Source organism: Drosophila tropicalis, unplaced genomic scaffold, assembly GCF_018151085.1.
Source record: "Drosophila tropicalis isolate 14030-0801.00 unplaced genomic scaffold, ASM1815108v1 contig_878, whole genome shotgun sequence".
NCBI classification, from domain to species: domain Eukaryota; kingdom Metazoa; phylum Arthropoda; class Insecta; order Diptera; family Drosophilidae; genus Drosophila; species Drosophila tropicalis.
In genome coordinates, this window is record NW_027173374.1 from 8,920,127 (window position 1) to 8,938,135 (window position 18,009).

The following is an 18,009-nucleotide window of genomic DNA, read 5'->3' on the forward strand; positions in this document are numbered from 1 at the left end:
TTTGTCTTTCTTTTTTCCTCTGTTGATGGTGGTTCTATATACATATTTAGAGTACTTGAATAAAGCGAACGAAAAAGCGACGATCTTTAAATTTAAAGATTGTTTAGAGAAACTTGTAGGCAAACAGGTTAAAGAGAGGAGGGCGCACAAAAAAGGCACACAGACTAAAGTTAATAACATTTAAATTGAGTTAAGTGGAAACGTCTTTTGGTCGGCAAACTTTCTTTCAACGGGTTTGAAAAGCCCATTAATAATCCTTTGAGAAATTGTAGTCTGAGACAACTTTAGTGGCCATTGATCCTGAAATATCGAATATCCTTGCTAAAACTTTTGCTTTCTAAATAATGTGGCACATTGGCCAAAGTTCTATATTAGAATTTATCAAAAATTTTCGGTTGACACAGCTGAGTCAAAAGTTTTCAAGTTTTCTATTCCTGCCAAATATATGTCTATGTATGTAGTATGCATGTGTGTCTGTGTGTGTGTTTACCTAAAATCTTAAGGCACACAAACACTCACACATAGTAGTTGGTATTTAGGCAGGGGATGGCGGCAGGAAGTGAATGACCACCAGGCATCCGTGGGGTAAGGACATGCAAGAGGAAAAAAAATGAGGCATGAAGAAAAGGAAACCCAATGCGACATTTGCATTTTTAATGCAAGCCAACATATATAAAAACTTCTTTTTTATGAGTTGATTTTGATTTGCGGGGTAAGTTCTTTTTTTTTTATGCCATCATCTAATTTTAATACTCTATAATCAAAGGTGTTTTAAGGGTATACGGATTTGAAGCTGTTTATGTCATATTCTAAGAAAGTACTCAAAGGAAAATGTTGGGAAATTGTTTTTTCCAAAATTAATTTTTATGCTTAACTCTTAACAGGATTTGTAGTCGAATTTTATATTTATATAAGCCATTCTACGGTATCTGAAAGTCGTTATAATTATTGAATTAAGGTTTTTTTTTTGAACCTTTATTCTTTTGATAGTTTTTTTTCTTATTATTTGTGAGAGGCGGGGTCGCTTGACCATCTCCTACCATTGTATAAGCTACGGTGTCACCTTCGAGCTCGGAGCAATAGCCAGAGACAAGACAAGACACACACACACACACACACACACACAAAAGCTAAGCAGAAAAGCACACACAGCCGAATGGAAAGTGTGTGTGTGTGTGCTAGTGTGATATCCTTTTGTGATATATGAGTAAGTTGTACCTGAAGGATGCGCCGTTGTCGTTGAGCCGTTGAGCATACAGAGACACGGAGAAGAAGAGGTACAGCCACATAAAAAAAAGGTTGAGTTTTGAGACCGAGAAACTGCACCATAATCATTCGACTTGCGAGTTTATCATTTGATATCGAGCGCAGCATGATTATATTGTGGATGAATGCGGCATGGCATGGCATGGCAGAGCTGATGGTCAAGAGTGCTATGCCGCAACGCCTGGACACCCCAACCCACCCCACCAGAGAGCACCCCTAGGCAAAAAAGAGGACTGCACCCCTCTGTTGATCTTGGGTCGTGGTCTTTGTTTTTATGGCCATTGGCTGGTGGGAAAATTTATCTAAATTGTCGATGTTGATTCTTTTTGCACAAAAAAGGATTTCTCTTTCTTCTATTTTTTTCTCCTTTTGCTTTGCTTCTTTTTTTATATGGTTTTTTTTTTTTATTTTTGTCATATTGTGGAATGTTTTGTCGTCACTTAAAAAAAAAAAAAACCTCTACTATGCTCAAGCAAATGGCCAAAGTCCATAAATTAAGCCAAAGGCACAGCCCAGAGTGTCAGCGGACTGACAGCGGCCAAGCATCAATTCAGGAAGTGGAACAACAACAGCAACAACAACAACAACATGCATACACAAAAGGAAAATTGGATGAAGGTGTTAAAACATAAAGACCTCCTTGTTCCAGCTTGTCCGATGATGATTCAGGATCCAAAAAGGGGAAATAAAAAAAACCAAGTGTCTATACAGTAGAATTCTTTTTCTTCTGTGCAGTTGGAACTAAGCAGAAGAGTGTTCCAATTAAAAGCAAACCCATTTGCAGACCTTTCCAATTATTTTTCAACAAGCTTCGTCTAGTGTATCCTGTTTCTAGCTCTCTCTCAAGTGCTACATTGCGCATACGACATGTTGTTGCACTCAGAGACTAGCTTGGATTCCTGGATCTTATAACTACGAAGAGCAAGGAGAATTCAAGATTAGGATCCATTGAAAGTAAAACAACATAACAACAACAGCTGCTGCTGCTGCTGCATAAATCTGAGCAATTGCAGCTGCCTCGACTTCCCCCTGCAATCAACGCATTAAATCAATTTTAACTTGGCCTACATTTTGCGACGTAAAAACAAAGGCAGTCAGAAGACCCTTAGCGAGCAACAGCCGTTAGCTTCCACAAAGCAACTGCAACATCAACATCAACAGCAACTGCAACTGCAACTGCATCATGCATTGTGCACATGGCGGCAAATACACACACACACACACACTCACCCATACACAGCATAGAGGCAGAGAGCGTTCATATGTAGGGCAAATGGGGCAGGGAGGAAACCATTGAATTGTAATCTCCGCGCGCACATGGCGGCCACATCATGATGGTTTAGTTTAGATCTCTTTCACATATACATATCTCCATACATACATAAATGTAGCTTGCCAACTCCTTCACTTACAATACATATCATTTAAAGGTAAGTTGATTGAAATAAATTTAAAATTACGCAAATGTTGAATGGAGCTAAATGGAATGTAGTCCACTCTACACATAAATCTTAAACATAGAAATAGAAACGACACCTTAATTTATTGTGTCTTGACACAGACTCCTTCTCAATTAAAGTCGGCAAAAGTTATAGAGAAAGACTTGGCTGTCTTTGCAAATTATGTAAATTTAGGAGGCACTTAATCCTTAATTAGTTTCATGGGATTAAAACTCAATGAATAAAAGAGCAAATGCAAATGGGCAACATTAAGATAAATCTACAGTGATTTTCAGTTGAAACTTTATAAATACTACCACAAAGTTTTATTGATTAGATAGTTGTATTAGTTTATGGTTTAGCCAATTGATTGTTAACGAGTATTTAATTTAATTTTCATCAAGTTTTAGCATTGTTATTTTATATCCGGCTAGACTGGATATAGTAGTTCATCCTAGTTCTAAGGATACTGAGCAGTCTCTTCGAAATCGATATCAATATATTAAAGATGGCATATTGTATAAGCCAAGGTAAGGACTAGTAACCAGAGAAAAAGACAAAGCCAGTGGCTTAGGACAGTCCCCCCAAGTAACACTAGTCCTTAATTACTGTTTAGTAAGTCACTACTAGAAACATAACTTTATGCTAATTGCTAATTGGCAGCAGTAAATTCTGTTGTATGCAAAAATACTTCTATTGTTGTTGTTTTCTTTTCCCCACTTAAGAAGATCAAAACAATTTGTGGGACTTCGCGAAAAGGCGGCGCTTTATTCTATGTAAGTTTTGCCATTGAAGTGAAGCCGCATTTTCATGTCTGAGCGGTCAAAGCTGCTGAAAAAACATACATATAACATGGCTATTTACTTAACCCATTAATTTTGCAGTGCCAGCAGTCAAAAAAAAAAAAAAAAGAAAAACAAGGCAAAAAAGATGAGTCGAGGTGCTGACAGAGCTAAAGCTGGAAATGATGGTGAGGGGGGTTGTAGTAGCAAGAGAAAACCAACTTCATACAGCCGGCAAACATGCGAAACATGGCGCGAAGAGCATGCTCAAGTGTTATGTACTTCCATTTGCATTATGTAAACGCAAGTGGGCTGGTGGTTTACATAACCGACTGGACCTACACCAACAACAGCCATACATACATACATATGCATACATCTCACATGAAGGCAAACATAAGCCCGCAGCAGAAAACGAAAGGAGTGCAAAGAACTTAAGCCACAAGAGAGGGTGACGGAACTGCGACTGGGACCGGGACCGGGCAATTTAGCCCAAGCGAGCGTCATGCCATAATGAAGACCAACTGGCTCTCGACTTGGCGAAAACCAACAAAAAATATTCTCTCATGTGTCTGCAATTTAAGTCAGATAGACACAGATGCAAGATCCACCCAATGTAAACATATTAAACGCCCACCTAACCAAGGATATGACCTAAACACACAATGAAACCTTGAATGACCCTCAATGGATTATTTATCTTCCGGGAATAGAATTATTATAAATAGATTGCCACTTACCTAAACCACCGACCAGTGCACTGGGTAAATTAGTATAGATTTCTGGATTATAAACCCGATATCCATCCCGAGTAAGACTGTGTGTAACTGCAAAAGAAAAGAGAAACAAATCATAAGTCAATATAGAGATTAATTGAAGGCTATACGTTTTTATTAGTAAAACGAACTTGGCTATCTTTAATACGATTTTTATGAAATTTAATGTGTAGATATATATTTATGTGAAATAGAAGTCTTTCAAATTTTATAATGCAAATGTAAATATGAGGGGAGAAATTATAGAATATACTAGAGCTTGATGCTAATCGAGGATGATAAGCATAAACTTGGATTTTAAACAGTCGCTCCAATTCGAATCTATTTTAATTACCAGAGATTATAACTTCTAAATATAGAAAAGATGAATTTACTAAAATTCTGTGTTAAATAAATTATTTTTCATTACTATTCATATGGAATAATTAATATTGCTAAGAATAAGGACTGCCTGCCGTGTCTCACACTCATTCATTTATTTACTCACCCTCTGTGGGGACGATGATGCATGCAATATACATGAAACACACTCACACACACACACCCGCTGAGAATGCAAATCCAGATGCAAATGCAAGGGGTAGTAGGCCTATGAAAAGCTTAGAATGCATTAAGCACGAAGGGAATATAGCAAATGTAAAGCACTGCAAAAGTCCATGACTGACAGCAACAGCAACAAAAACAACAGCAACAACAAGAATATCGTGTGTATGTGTGTGTGTGTGAGTTGAGGAGGTACAGTATGTAACAAGCGGTGCATTGCAGCTCCTGGCACTGCCGCAGAGCGACTCCTTCTTAACATTCTGCATTGTATTTTGTTAAGCTGTGTGAGCATGTATGTGTTTCTCTGTGTGTGTGTGTGTGTGTGTGACCGGAAACTGCCATTTAAAGTGCATTTTGGAGAGACCAATGCCAACCCGTGAGTCTCGGAGTTCCTTCACTTCACTTGTGAAGCTAAGTGAAAAGAAGAACTTTGTCTTCGTCCCCATATCAGGCACACTCTTAGCTTATTTTTTTCTCTCTTTATATTGCAGTAGCTTCTGCTTCATATTCTTTTGTGCTAGATACAACAACAACAACACAACACAACAACACGTGTAATTCTACTCCTTTTAATTACATTCAATACACCCGTCGACGTCGTCGTCTGTGCCTGCCAAGGTGTTGGCAGTCAGTTACTCGCCTCCTTCGTCTTCAATGTCTTCTTTCTTTTAACCTTCTGTCCAAAATATCGATTTTCAACTTGCAGGCATTATATTAAAGGACTCCAAATCAACATCATCATCATCATCATCATCATCCATTGTAAGCCCAACGAGGTGTTAAAACATTTTGTAAGACTTAAGGACTCCGTTGGAGAAATGCGGTGAAGGGATTTAAGTCGACTAAATAATGGCCACAAGTGTATGTTACGCAATCAAGTGTTAATAATCTTTGGTTAAAGATCATATTTTGCATTTAAAACTGCAGTTTCTGATCAACTACAAGATTTATTATCATATGAATTCTAGAATTTTCAAGGGACATCGAATAATTTAGCTTTTCCTCAGTCTGTTCTATATCTAAACGACCAGCTTCTGACCGCTATTCTAATCCAAAGGATTTGAGTTTCTCTAATTGCAACAGAAATATATTGGAATCACTTTCAAAATGTCAAACAGCACGCTGTATTTGATCAGTTACTACAATCTTTATATAATTCACTCTCAGGATACTTATAAAATTGAACTACATAGTTGGCTAAATGACAGACAGACTTTGGCCACGTTCTCTTTTGCTGATCCTTTTATGGTGAATGCAAAAATGTTGGCCATGTTAAAGCGTAGAAATGTCAGAAATGAAACTGAACAATTTTCACGCTTGGCGAATCGTTTTGTCAGACATGGCAACCAACAACATTTCCATAGGAATAGGTCAGTACGGCCGAGTGAGTTGTATGTTTATGAGAGTTGTTAAGAGGTCGGTTAAGTATTCTAAGTTTTTTTTTTCCAAGAGTGCAAGTTGCAAATAATTTGAAAGCTAAAACAAAAGCATAGCCGCAGGACCAAGTTGTATATGGTACGCACAAACATATTATGTAAAATGTGTTAACCATTCGCTCACTTCAGTTCTTGGTCTGGATGCAGTTGCCCTGCCGCATAGGCTTGGGGTCAATGACATCACAGAAGGTCATATGCTATGTACATATATAGAGGGGTGAAGAGTAGTGTAAAGTTGAAGATGAAAGTGCATGTGGGACGACGGCAGGATATCGCTGATGTATGACTTCGATTTCGCATAGAAAAGAACAAAACAAAAAAAAAAAAACCATAAGCAGAAGGTATTTTTTTTGCTTGGCGAGGGAGGGCGAAGAGGGTCGAAAAGCCAAAAGCAGCTGTCAGCTAGGCCAGAAGTATCTCATAGATAAATGTTCACGCGATGGTCACGATAGTGGTCCTTCTTTTTCTTTTCAGAGGTCCTTGCAGTTGCTGCTTGCAGCTGATGATGACGGCTCAGCAACTTCCGCTGCAAGTTTTTTTTTTTTGTATTTTTGTTGTTTTTGTTCTATACTTGCAGCCGACGACGTTGACCAGAGAGTAGGAAATCTTTTGTAATCGTCCGATAACCCCGATGAGTGCAAAAACTTGAAACTTAACCCCTAAAAAGCTGCGGCGAAAAAACAATGCCAACTGCAATGCAATTGCATGTCCAGCCTAGCAGGATGCCAGGCAGTTGGCAATCCATACAAACATTCGAGCATCCAGGCAGGCAGCCAGGCAGGTCCTTGGCGGCAATTAGAATGCCTTCGCGCTGAGGCTTCCCGGCTTCAATCTTTTGTTGTTTATTTACTTATCAAAATGGCATTAATATTGCTGTTGCTGCTGCTGTTGTAGTTGTTGTTGTTGCTTTCGGTTCTCCCGCTTTTGATGCAATTTCAATTTCCATTGTGCCTGAGAATCCTTTTTTAATATTCCCCATAATATCTTTTGTCCCTTGGTCAATAACAACATGTTTTTCGTATTTTTCGCTTCGTTTTTTCCTTTTTCTCTTTGGGATGCAACGCACAGCGAATCGTTGGCAAGGAATGAAGCAATTGCCATTGTGCAATTGGTTGACTGGCAGACAGGAAGCAGGATAGGCCACAAATGAAATTAATACGCATAAATTACATGGCCAGCCAGAGAGAAAGAGATATAAATGAAGAGCTGCCACGATAGGAAGCAATTCGAGTACCAAACTTTCATGGGAAAGAATCAAACAAAAAATATAAAAATGCAGCTTAATTGCATTGATATCAAAGAAGCATGTTCTTTAAAGACTAAATTCCTTCCCTGCCAAAATTTACGATATTCAATCTAACTAAAAAGCTAGTCTGAAAGGCCACAGCATTTATGATTAAACTAAATCTTATAAAAATATCTAGGAGGGGATAATGATATCTGAAAACAGACCCTTTAATTTAATGTAGGACTCTTAAGAAGACTTCTTAAAAAAGTCAGGAGTAGTTATATAACTAGTACATACGGTAGGCTGTTGTCCCTCAACTATTCCAGGAATATGTTTTAGGAACATGTCATTAGAGCGGATTGACCATTACGAATCTAATCGTAAGATTAAGAAATCTGATAAGCAAACAATGAAAAGAACTTGGTTAAGCATTGCTAATACATCGGATAGCCCCATTTAGACTAGAAAGACTATAGACTAGACGGTTTATGGATCAGACTGAGCAGTCCGTAGGCTGGACACTAAAGGCAATTTCAACATTTTCAATGTTTTATCGTCATAGAAAGCCATTTGGAGCAGCCGGTGCCAGTATTGCAATGGAATTTTTCAAATGCCAAAGGCTTAGTCAGAAATATGACAAAGGCATTTGTATATATTTTTTTTGTGATGCCGACAACTTCGTCAACTCGACTTAACGTGCGTGTTGCTTTCTTTTTTTTGGATTTTCCGATAGCGTCGCAACAACAACAAACATACAAAAAACAGAAAGAAAAATAAGCCTTTTGTCGTTATTCCGAACAGGCTGCAATTTGCTGAGAGTACGACTCCTGACAGCCGTTGTTGTTGTTGTTGTTGCTGGTGGCTATGGGAGGAGGTTGCTGCTGTTTGCCGTCTTATTCTTGTAGTTTGTCGGCCATTCCTTTTCCGGTTGTGTGTGTGTGCTCGGTAACTTTTAGCTATTGTCGTAGGTCCTCTCAAAAGCCAACCGGCGGCAGCCACTGCCACTTGCCTCACAGCCATGTGAAACCTGCTAGGACACAATAACAACAACAATAACAACACATCGGCAACGGCAACGGTAACAGCAACAGCAACAGCAACAGCAACATATGCCATACGTATGTATGTACAAAGTGAAGAGAGAAAGAAGAAGGACAACAATTGAATTACAAAATTATATTCAGTTGTTGTTGTTGTTGTTGTTGCTGCTGCCTCTGACTTGCAAGAAGCTAGTTGTAGGCCAGAGACCGGTGACAGGACATGCGGACTCTCAAGTGGCTCTTGGTCTCTGACGAGTGCTGTGTGTGCGGAGAGGGTAGGTAGGACATGTTTTCTAAAACGGAAATTAGGTGACAGGACGAGCCTCGAGTTGCTTTCAGGTTTTCAGTTTTGTCGTTGTCGTCGTCGACAACAACAACGAAAGTTTCTTGGGTCAACTTTAATTGCTTTGTGTGGCGGAGGGAGCATATCATCATCAACATCAGAAGGTTGTATCCTAGCGCCATATCCTGGACAAATGAAGATTAATTTCGCTAGCTATTCAAAGGGTAGACGAAGGGGTGGCCGCCGGCCTGTGGCATGCAATTAACGCTTTTCGATGCCAATTTTATCTGAATTTCTATCCCGTGTGTGTTGCTATCTCTGAGTGGGACCCTCCTCCACCTCTTCCTGCATCTCCTACCACCCTTCATGTCGTAGTATCTCTCAGACTGTCTGGCTCTGTGTGGTTTATATATACATACGTGGAGTAGAGCGTGCGAGAGTCGCGTGTGCAATGCTGCAAAAATGTTCAAATTCGTTTATTTCTTTGTATGTATGTGTGTGTGTATGGTGTATGTTGTTTTTGCAATTGCTTGGTTTGGGTTATCGTCTGGCAACGGCAATCATAACAGCCCGAGGAGCAGAAGAGACGACCCGGACCGAACCAACAAAATACACACACACACACAAACAAAATAAAAAAATGATGCAGAAGACGAGAAGGTGGGATGAGGTGAGGTGAGGTGGTGGTGCGGAGGTGCGGCAAATGGCTGAGGATGACGAAAAAACCGAAAAATAAGGCGAACGCACGAAGATTCCGCCAACTTTGTTTGCTGCGACTGCAGCGCAAGCAGAAGACGGGTGAATGACGATAACAACAACCACGGCGAAGAGGAGGCGATGGATGACGGTAGCAGCAGCAGCAGCAGCAGCAGCAACAGCAACAACAACAACAACAACGTCGGCAGCAACGACAACGTTGTGAATTTTGATTCTGGGTCATTCACCCTTGACAAAAAAATATTTGCGCTGTGTTAGGCCGCTTTTGTATAAGTTTGTATGTATGTGTGTATGTACGTGGATGTTTGTTTGTGCTTTGCTTTTGTTGCTGTACTTTGCCAGCTCTCCTCTTATCCTCCGCCACTGCACCCCTTTCACCCACGAGTTGTGATGATTGCTCCACCACATTCGGCATCTACATTTGGGCTTCATTCGGCATTTTCTTTTATTCCATTTTACTCTTCTCGGTTTTTTTTTTTGGTTTTGGTTTTTCTGTTTTTGTTTTATTGGGAGCCATGCCAAAATGCAATCCAATGATCAGAGAGTGCTTTGCATACACACACACACACACACAAACAAATGTACAACCAAACCTACATACATACATATATACAAATACATATCTATATCCATGCTGATGTCCATATCCTCCTTCCTTAACTTCCATGTCCTGCGGCTGTCCAAGCTTGTCGTTAGCTTTTGTTGTCATTGTCCTGGTCCAGGCTTTGTCTACGCACAGCGGGCTTTTGTTATATTTATTTGCACAACAATTTTTTTAATTTTTCCTCGTTTGAATTTGTTTAAATTGTTGCCTCTCTTCTATTACACTATCTGTGTGGAAAATTTTTCATTTTATACATATTTCCACACGTTTTTTGCGCCCTCTCTCCTCTACTCATTTTTCTTACTTGTATGTCTTTGGCAATGGAAATTTGTTACGATATTTTCTACATTTTCATTGCCGTATTAAAAATTTAAATAAAAATAAAATGAAAAAATCTTTAAATTTATGGCAAGTATTTAAACCTTTACCAACACTTTTCAAAAGGATGGTCTACATATTATAGAATTTGTCAACACTTAAGGAAGCGAACTTCAGGTATCAATAACAGGATAATATTCTAATTCCTTGCATTCATTCAAATCATGGACATACTGGAAGCATTTTTAAACATTGTAGTTTAAAAGTATTTTGTCATTATCTTTCAACAGGCCAAATTGTCCAATGAGTTTTCGAAACTTTTTCCTTCTATATTGTGTTTGTTTCTCCCATTAATTCGAGCTGTTTCAATCTAAACTTTTTAATGCCTTTGGCACATTTTCAAATACAATCCCTTATCTGCCAGACAGACTTGCCAAAATGGGAATGGCCCTACAGAATTTCCTACAAAATCCCAATAATCCCCAAACAGTTCCAAAATAAAAACAAAAAAAAAAAACAACAAAAATAGAAGATTAAACAAAATGCAACTCCGTTTGGCAATTGCCATGGCAATCTAGGACACAGATACAGGCAACACTGCAACACGAATCAATTACAGAAGTATCCAGACTAACAACAAACACAAAAAGTAAAGTAAATAAGAGTAAACTATGAAACACACATACAGCAAGCAACAACAACAACAAAATATATGAGTTGCCATTTTGCCAGGGTTTTTGTTTGGTTGCGGGTTTCGAGTTTTGGGATTCCCACGTGCAAAATAAAACAATGCAAGAGGCGCGTAGATTTATCTGCATTACGCTCGCAGCAGGGAACTGCCTCCCATGGCATTTCCCCCTTCCCACCCGACAGGATGGCACCCACACTCGCACGGAAATGTCAGTCGACAAACTGGAAATTATGTTTGTGCCAAATTTTAGTTGCACCTCTTCTCTTTGGAGCCTCCCTCTTTGTCTCTCTCGATCTCTGCATCCGCAAACAGTAAAAAACGAAGAGAAGCATAAACGACAGGTGTAATAAATAACCCAGGCAAAATGGTCAGGACATTCGATGTAATGAAAAGTAGTGCACAGAGGAGCCAAGTAAAGGCAGACACAAAAACAGAGTCGAAGGGTCAGTCTTCTCGTCCACTAATTTGTGTCATTTAATGCAGGTGGCGACAGAGGAAGAGGAGGAGGAGCAGCAGCAGAAGCAGAAGTTGCCACAGCCGCAGCAGATTGACACTGGGTGATAGCGCCAGGAAATGGTTTCTGTGGTTCCCTGCTCTGCACAGCCAGAGTTTTCCAAAAAAGACCAAAAAAAGAAAGCAAAAACATATCTGTGCTGACCCGGTTCTGGTTTTAATGGCCCATGTGCTGGCTGTGGTGGTGGTGATGGTGATGAAAAGGGTACGGACGATTCCGCAAATGGACACTTCAATAATGTAGAAGGGTCAACCAGATACCAATACTGGCGGTGTCTCTTCATTACATATACATAGATTGAGTTCCACCCACAACGAAAATTTTGGCACTCATCCAATTGTGTGTTGCAGTCATACCTGGCGCCTCTTGTCAAATTTATTAAAGGATTTACCAAATGTATCGTTGATATATGGCCGTAATAAGATATATTTTTTTTCTTTTCAGCAATATTTATGTTTTTGTCTTTAATAATCAGCAACACAAAAAAACATTTAAGTATTCGCTTCAATTTTCTAAAACTGAATAAATTATTCCTTTTTTTTCTTTCTCGTTTGCTTTAAAGTGATAATATAATTTAAGTTAACAATTATTGTGATTCAATTGATAAGAAATAATATTCTACGTTTTTCCTTAAAATATTTAAACGACTGCTTTTGGCGGCTGCATTTCACAAGTCCCGCGCACTTCGATAAATTATCGACAATTTTCGCCCACCCACACCGACAATTTGCAACACTGTTTTAAGTCGCGCTTAAACCGGCGAGAGGGCAAAAATTTACGGCGAGAGGGCAAAAATTTACGGCGAGAGATAAATTATTGATAATTTTCGCCCATCCACACCGACAATTTGCAACACTGTTTTAAGTGTTTAAAAATGCCAGAAAGAGAGGGCGTAGTTCCAATCCAACAAGTGCAAACAAAAGTCCGAATTAATTTGTATTACTAATGTTGTCGTGTGTAGTTTAAATTATATTTAACAATTATTGTTGTTAGTTACAAGTTTAAAGTGAGGTTTCATTGATTGAGAAGGAGTTGTTGTGAATCCGGGCAGGGACAAAATGTTTCCCTCGACTATTTTAGGGCGCAGCTATCTGCTTTTTATGCTGGTGCTGACTGTGGGTGTGTTAGCTCAGCATGAGTGGCAGGCTCGGGATGCCTTCGATGAGATCAAAATAAAATTTGATAAAGTCAATGCCGACAACTGTCCCATTCAGCATCACTCGGATCTGTTTATGCCCTCGGACGTGGTGTCCCATAAACCGGATATCAAGGAGGTGAACGTGAATCCTGTATTTCCAAATCGAACGGCTCTGCTGCATCTGCAGAACATGGCCCTGAGTAGAAGTTTCTTTTGGAGTTATATTCTTCAGTCTCGATTCATACGCCCGGCCATTAATGATACCTACGATCCGGGCATGATGTATTATTTCTTGTCCACCGTGGCCGACGTCTCCTCCAATCCGTATATCAACGCCTCAGCAGTCTACTTTTCGCCCAACAGTTCGTACTCATCATCATACCGCGGCTTCTTCAATAAGACGTTTCCACGCTTTGGTCCTCGCACCTTCCGTCTGGACGATTTTAATGACCCGATTCATCTGCAAAAGATTTCCACATGGAACACCTTTGATGTTCAGGACTTGGGTGCCCATCATCCAGACTCCATTTCAAAGGATTACACGCATGATCTTTACAAGATAAACGAATGGTATCGGGCGTGGCTACCTGATAACGTTGCCGGTCGTCATGATACAAAGATTACCTATCAAGTCGAAATACGATATGCGAATAACACAAATGAAACGTATACATTCCATGGACCGCCTGGCTCTGAAGAGAATCCAGGACCCATTAAATTCACAAGGCCATATTTTGATTGTGGACGCTCGAACAAATGGTTGGTGGCAGCTGTGGTACCCATAGCAGATATCTATCCACGCCACACCCAGTTTCGGCACATCGAATACCCAAAGTAGTTATTGAGAAAATAAATATTTAGCCAAACAAATATATTATCCTTAATATTTTTATAGATATACTGCAGTTTCGGTTCTGGAAATGGACTTTGAGCGTATAGACATTAATCAGTGTCCAATTGGCGAAGGAAACAAAGGACCCAATCATTTTGCGGACACGGCGCGCTGTAAAAAAGAGACCACGGAGTGCGAACCCTTACATGGCTGGGGCTTTAGGAGGGGCGGTTATCAATGTCGTTGTAAGCCAGGTTTTCGACTGCCGAACACTGTGAGGCGACCGTATTTAGGTGAAATTGTGGAACGTGCCTCAGCTGAGCAATATTACAACGATTACGATTGTCTCAAGATTGGATGTGGGTTGATTTAATCGATGCTAGTTACTTGAAATATTGACAATATGCCTTTCTTTGTAGGGATACAAAAGTTGCCTATTCAATGGGAGCAAGCTCCGTATTATGTGCGACAGAAGTATTTGGATTTGCATCCCGAATATCGTAATTATACAACTGGTGCCAGATCTTTGCACACACCAAACTTAAATATTGATCAGGCTTTGAAATTTATCCATGGGGTAAATTATCGTACATGCAAAAAGTATGTGAATTTTGTAATTTATTTTCAAACTTTTTATTAATTTGTTCGTGTTTCGATGCAGCTTCCATCCACAGGATTTGGTGCTGCGTGGTGATGTGAGTTTTGGAGCCCGGGAGCAATTTGAAAACGAAGCCAAAATGGCTGTGCGTTTGGCCAACTTTATTAGTGCCTTCTTGCAGGTACGTAAACGCATCATCAGATGGTCAAATTTGTTCCCAGCATTTAACATCATGATCATTAACATGAAGCAAGGCGAGGCATCGCCTTCACGCTAAATGAAGAGCATTAATTGATAACCCGACACCTATTAAGAGGAGCCTTCGACGACAACGACAACGATGCCTCTTGAAATCTTCTCAAGTGTAAATTATAATTTTCCACGCGTAATTCAACTTTCTCGAATTTCCTGCAATGCCAGTTTCAGTCTCAAGACTCAAGATTCAGTAGTTTCAGTTTGCAGCCGCATGGCGTGAATTAAATATTCAGTGTCAAACCATTACCAAAATGCTAAATTCATTAGTTTGAGAGACACGAAAAACGAGTTCGCCACAAGGCGAACAAGAGAGCAGAAGAACCCACAGAGAGAGAGAGAGAGAGCGAGGAGAGTAGGAAGCATAGTCTCCCCCATTCCTTTTTAATTTTTCTCCTTTCTCTCCCCTCTTTGGCTCTTTTTATATTTACACAAGTCGTTAGCTGTTTTCAAAGCTCCCCACACACAACATTAAACACATTATAAACCCCTTCTTCTTTCTTAACTGCCAGGTATCCGATCCCAATGAAGTCTATTCGGGCAAACGTGTGGCGGACAAACCACTGACCGAGGATCAAATGATTGGCGAAACTTTGGCCATTGTCCTAGGTGACAGCAAAGTCTGGTCGGCCACAACACTCTGGGAGCGAAATAAGTTCACAAATCGTACCTATTTTGCACCCTATGCCTACAAGACAGAGCTCAACACGCGCAAGTTCAAAGTGGAGGATCTGGCTCGTCTCAACAAAACGCACGAATTGTATACCGAAAAGAAATACTTCAAGTTCCTCAAGCAACGTTGGAACACGAATTTCGACGATCTTGAGACATTCTATATGAAGATGAAGATACGACACAATGAGACAGGTGAATACCAGCAAAAGTACGAGCATTATCCCAACTCCTACAGAGCGGCGAATATAAAGCACGGTTACTGGATGCAGCCGCACTTTGATTGCGATGGTTATGTCAAGAAATGGCTTGTGACCTATGCGGTGCCCTTCTTTGGTTGGGACAGTCTGAAAGTGAAACTGGAATTCAAGTGAGTATACAAAAAGGGGGAAATGGGATTGAAATGGGCATGAGATGATATCATAAAGGGTTGATTGTGTACGATAATACTTGTTGGGCCGGTCTGTCGCGGGCCGTGACCACTTTTTTCGGGCACAGTCCCAGGCCCATTCAGGCTTTGTTGATTGTTTAATTTTTAAGTGTTGACATGACTTTTAGTGACTTTTTTTTTGTTTGAGGTCCTGTCATGCAATTGTCATGCAAATGTGGGCAATTAAACTGACTAATTTGTTTGACTCTGTCTCTCTTTCATCCTTTATCTCTGCGCAGGGGTGTGGTTGCCGTGTCCATGGACATGCTTCAGTTGGATATTAACCAGTGCCCGGATAGATATTATGAGCCGAATGCCTATAAAAATACACATAAATGTGACGATTTGACATCCTATGTAAGTAGTATTAGTTATTTTAAGTGATTCCATATCTATATCAAATATTTGTATCTTTCAGTGCGTGCCAATTATGGGTCGTGGCTATGAGACTGGTGGCTACAAGTGCGAATGTCTACAGGGCTTTGAATATCCTTTCGAGGATCTAATCACTTACTATGATGGCCAATTAGTTGAGGCCGAATATCAGAATATTGTAGCCGATAAAGAGACTCGCTATGATATGTTTAAGTGTAGATTAGCAGGAGCATCGGGTTTGCAATCGGCGTTGGGGCTTATCATTTCATTGATTGGCCTAGTATTCACTATGCTTTATAGGTTTAGATAAAAAAAAAAAGAAAAAGGAAAGAGTCGCACGCCAAAACGAAAAACGAAAAGAAAACCTCAAACAAACACTTCCGTCCAAACTAAAATCTCATGAAATATCCCTACTATTTCACTTCACTCTCTCTCTTCACAACTATCTTCTCTCTGGCGACAAAAAAAGCAAAAAAAAGACAGCTACAAAGACACAAACAAAATTGACACCCAAAAAACAAAAAACCCAATGCCAATGCCATCTATAGCAGCGCAACCCAGTTCTCTGCGCCTCTTTGAGCATTGTCATCATTTATCTGCAAGGCGATTAAGTTGTAGACATAATCTATTACAATGAATCTGGTTATTTGTCATTTCTATCAAAAGCGGCAGCAACGGCAGCAACAGCAGCAGCAGGAGCAACAGAAAAGCGCAAACAGCCGCGCCTACTGCGCTCAGATTACGGAAGCATCGACTATGCTGACGAGTCCCTCACTAATGTCCGTGAAGTCCTTGCACAGCTGTGTGTGCGTGCCCATCATATACGGGAGAGAAAGAGAGAGCAAGGATCGCAAGCAAACCTGTTACTATCAAAACCCAGTTAGCCATCGTCCATCGGTATGTGTGCGTGTGTGTGTGGTACCTACACCCATCGAGAAGATCGGTCCAGGCTGAGGGTTGTTTGTGCCGCACGCACACCTTTCTCTCCCTTCTCTTGTGTTTTTTTCCTTCTTCTTTGAATGAACGCCTGCCGTGGCGTTTGTGCCTTGTTTTTCTTATATTAAATCGTCGGCACTGCGTCCGATGGTCATCATCCGTGGTCCGTTGGCTACTTTTTTGCCTGAATTAAATATATGCCCGTCGTTTGTTTTTTTCTTTGGCATTTTTTTTCCTTACTTACTCCTTTGATTATCATATGCGCTTGAATTTTTATTATCTGTACCCTGAGAACTTTTTCTATGCGCCGCAGGAACCAGTTTATCAGCCACTTGGTCTCCTGCCAGGGCAAAGGAAAAAAAAGAAATCAGCCAGCTTTTTTTTATATATTAAATCTATAGGGCCTTATAGGTAGCTGATGATGATGATGCTGCCGCTGCTGCTGCTGGACTTGGACATGAACATGACACAAAAAATATTTTCACACATTTTTCATAGTCATATCAGGGCAGTGGGCAGTGACGGCCGTTGCGTTTTGGGCAACTCCTCCATTTCTAATTTGAAAGCATCTTCGCTGCGGGTAGCCATTCAATTGCCGGCTGTCTGTGTCCGCTTTTAGTTGGGTTTTTTGTTTGTTTATTACTTTTTCAAGAGTGTCTCTTTAGGTCTTTAGAGTTTATATACATATTTCGCAATACTTGGTAGAATAGTACAAAAAATATATAGAAGGAACCCCGAAACAAAAGTGTGTTAACCAAATATGTGCCTTAAAAACAATCAAACAAAAGCCTTTAACAAAACGATCGAATATATATAGACACACACACATATATTTGTAATAATAATAATGACTATATCGTATGTCCGTCCATTTACGTAGAGTCTCAACTTATATTCTATTATTGTATATTAATCTTAAGTACCGGAATTTTCATTCGTTTTTTATATGTAGACTTTAAGATCAAAAACCCCTCAATAATCTAACTATGAAACTCAAATAAATCTTTTTATATACACACAACAATATCCATATATATATATGTATCATGTAACTTACCAAACTTATTCATCTTGGATCCGCTGGTCCCCAACGTCAGTCAAATGGTTAATAATCCTTTTTAATCGTCAATTTTTCGTTA

The 18,009-nt window shown here is 39.9% G+C and overlaps 1 protein-coding gene across 1 annotated transcript; it reads left to right on the top strand.

Annotated features, from left to right (window-relative positions):
- Positions 1-12,523: 12,523 nt before the first annotated feature.
- Positions 12,524-17,894, top strand: LOC137584730 (uncharacterized). Its single transcript, XM_068300270.1, has 7 exons — positions 12,524-13,609; positions 13,671-13,966; positions 14,027-14,207; positions 14,269-14,386; positions 14,970-15,499; positions 15,799-15,916; positions 15,978-17,894. Exons 1-7 carry the CDS (start codon positions 12,696-12,698, stop codon positions 16,242-16,244), a joined length of 2,424 nt encoding a protein of 807 aa, XP_068156371.1. The 5' UTR covers positions 12,524-12,695; the 3' UTR covers positions 16,245-17,894.
- Positions 17,895-18,009: the final 115 nt, after the last annotated feature.

Excerpts from the sequence above, each read along its gene's own strand:
- LOC137584730 (XM_068300270.1), top strand. The coding sequence starts at position 12,696 with ATGTTTCCCTCGACTATTTTAGGGCGCAGCTATCTGCTTTTTATGCTG. Across the intron at positions 13,967-14,026 it reads CGATTGTCTCAAGATTGGAT|GGATACAAAAGTTGCCTATT; the intron begins GTGGGTTGATTT and ends CTTTCTTTGTAG. Across the intron at positions 14,208-14,268 it reads AATTATCGTACATGCAAAAA|CTTCCATCCACAGGATTTGG; the intron begins GTATGTGAATTT and ends GTTTCGATGCAG.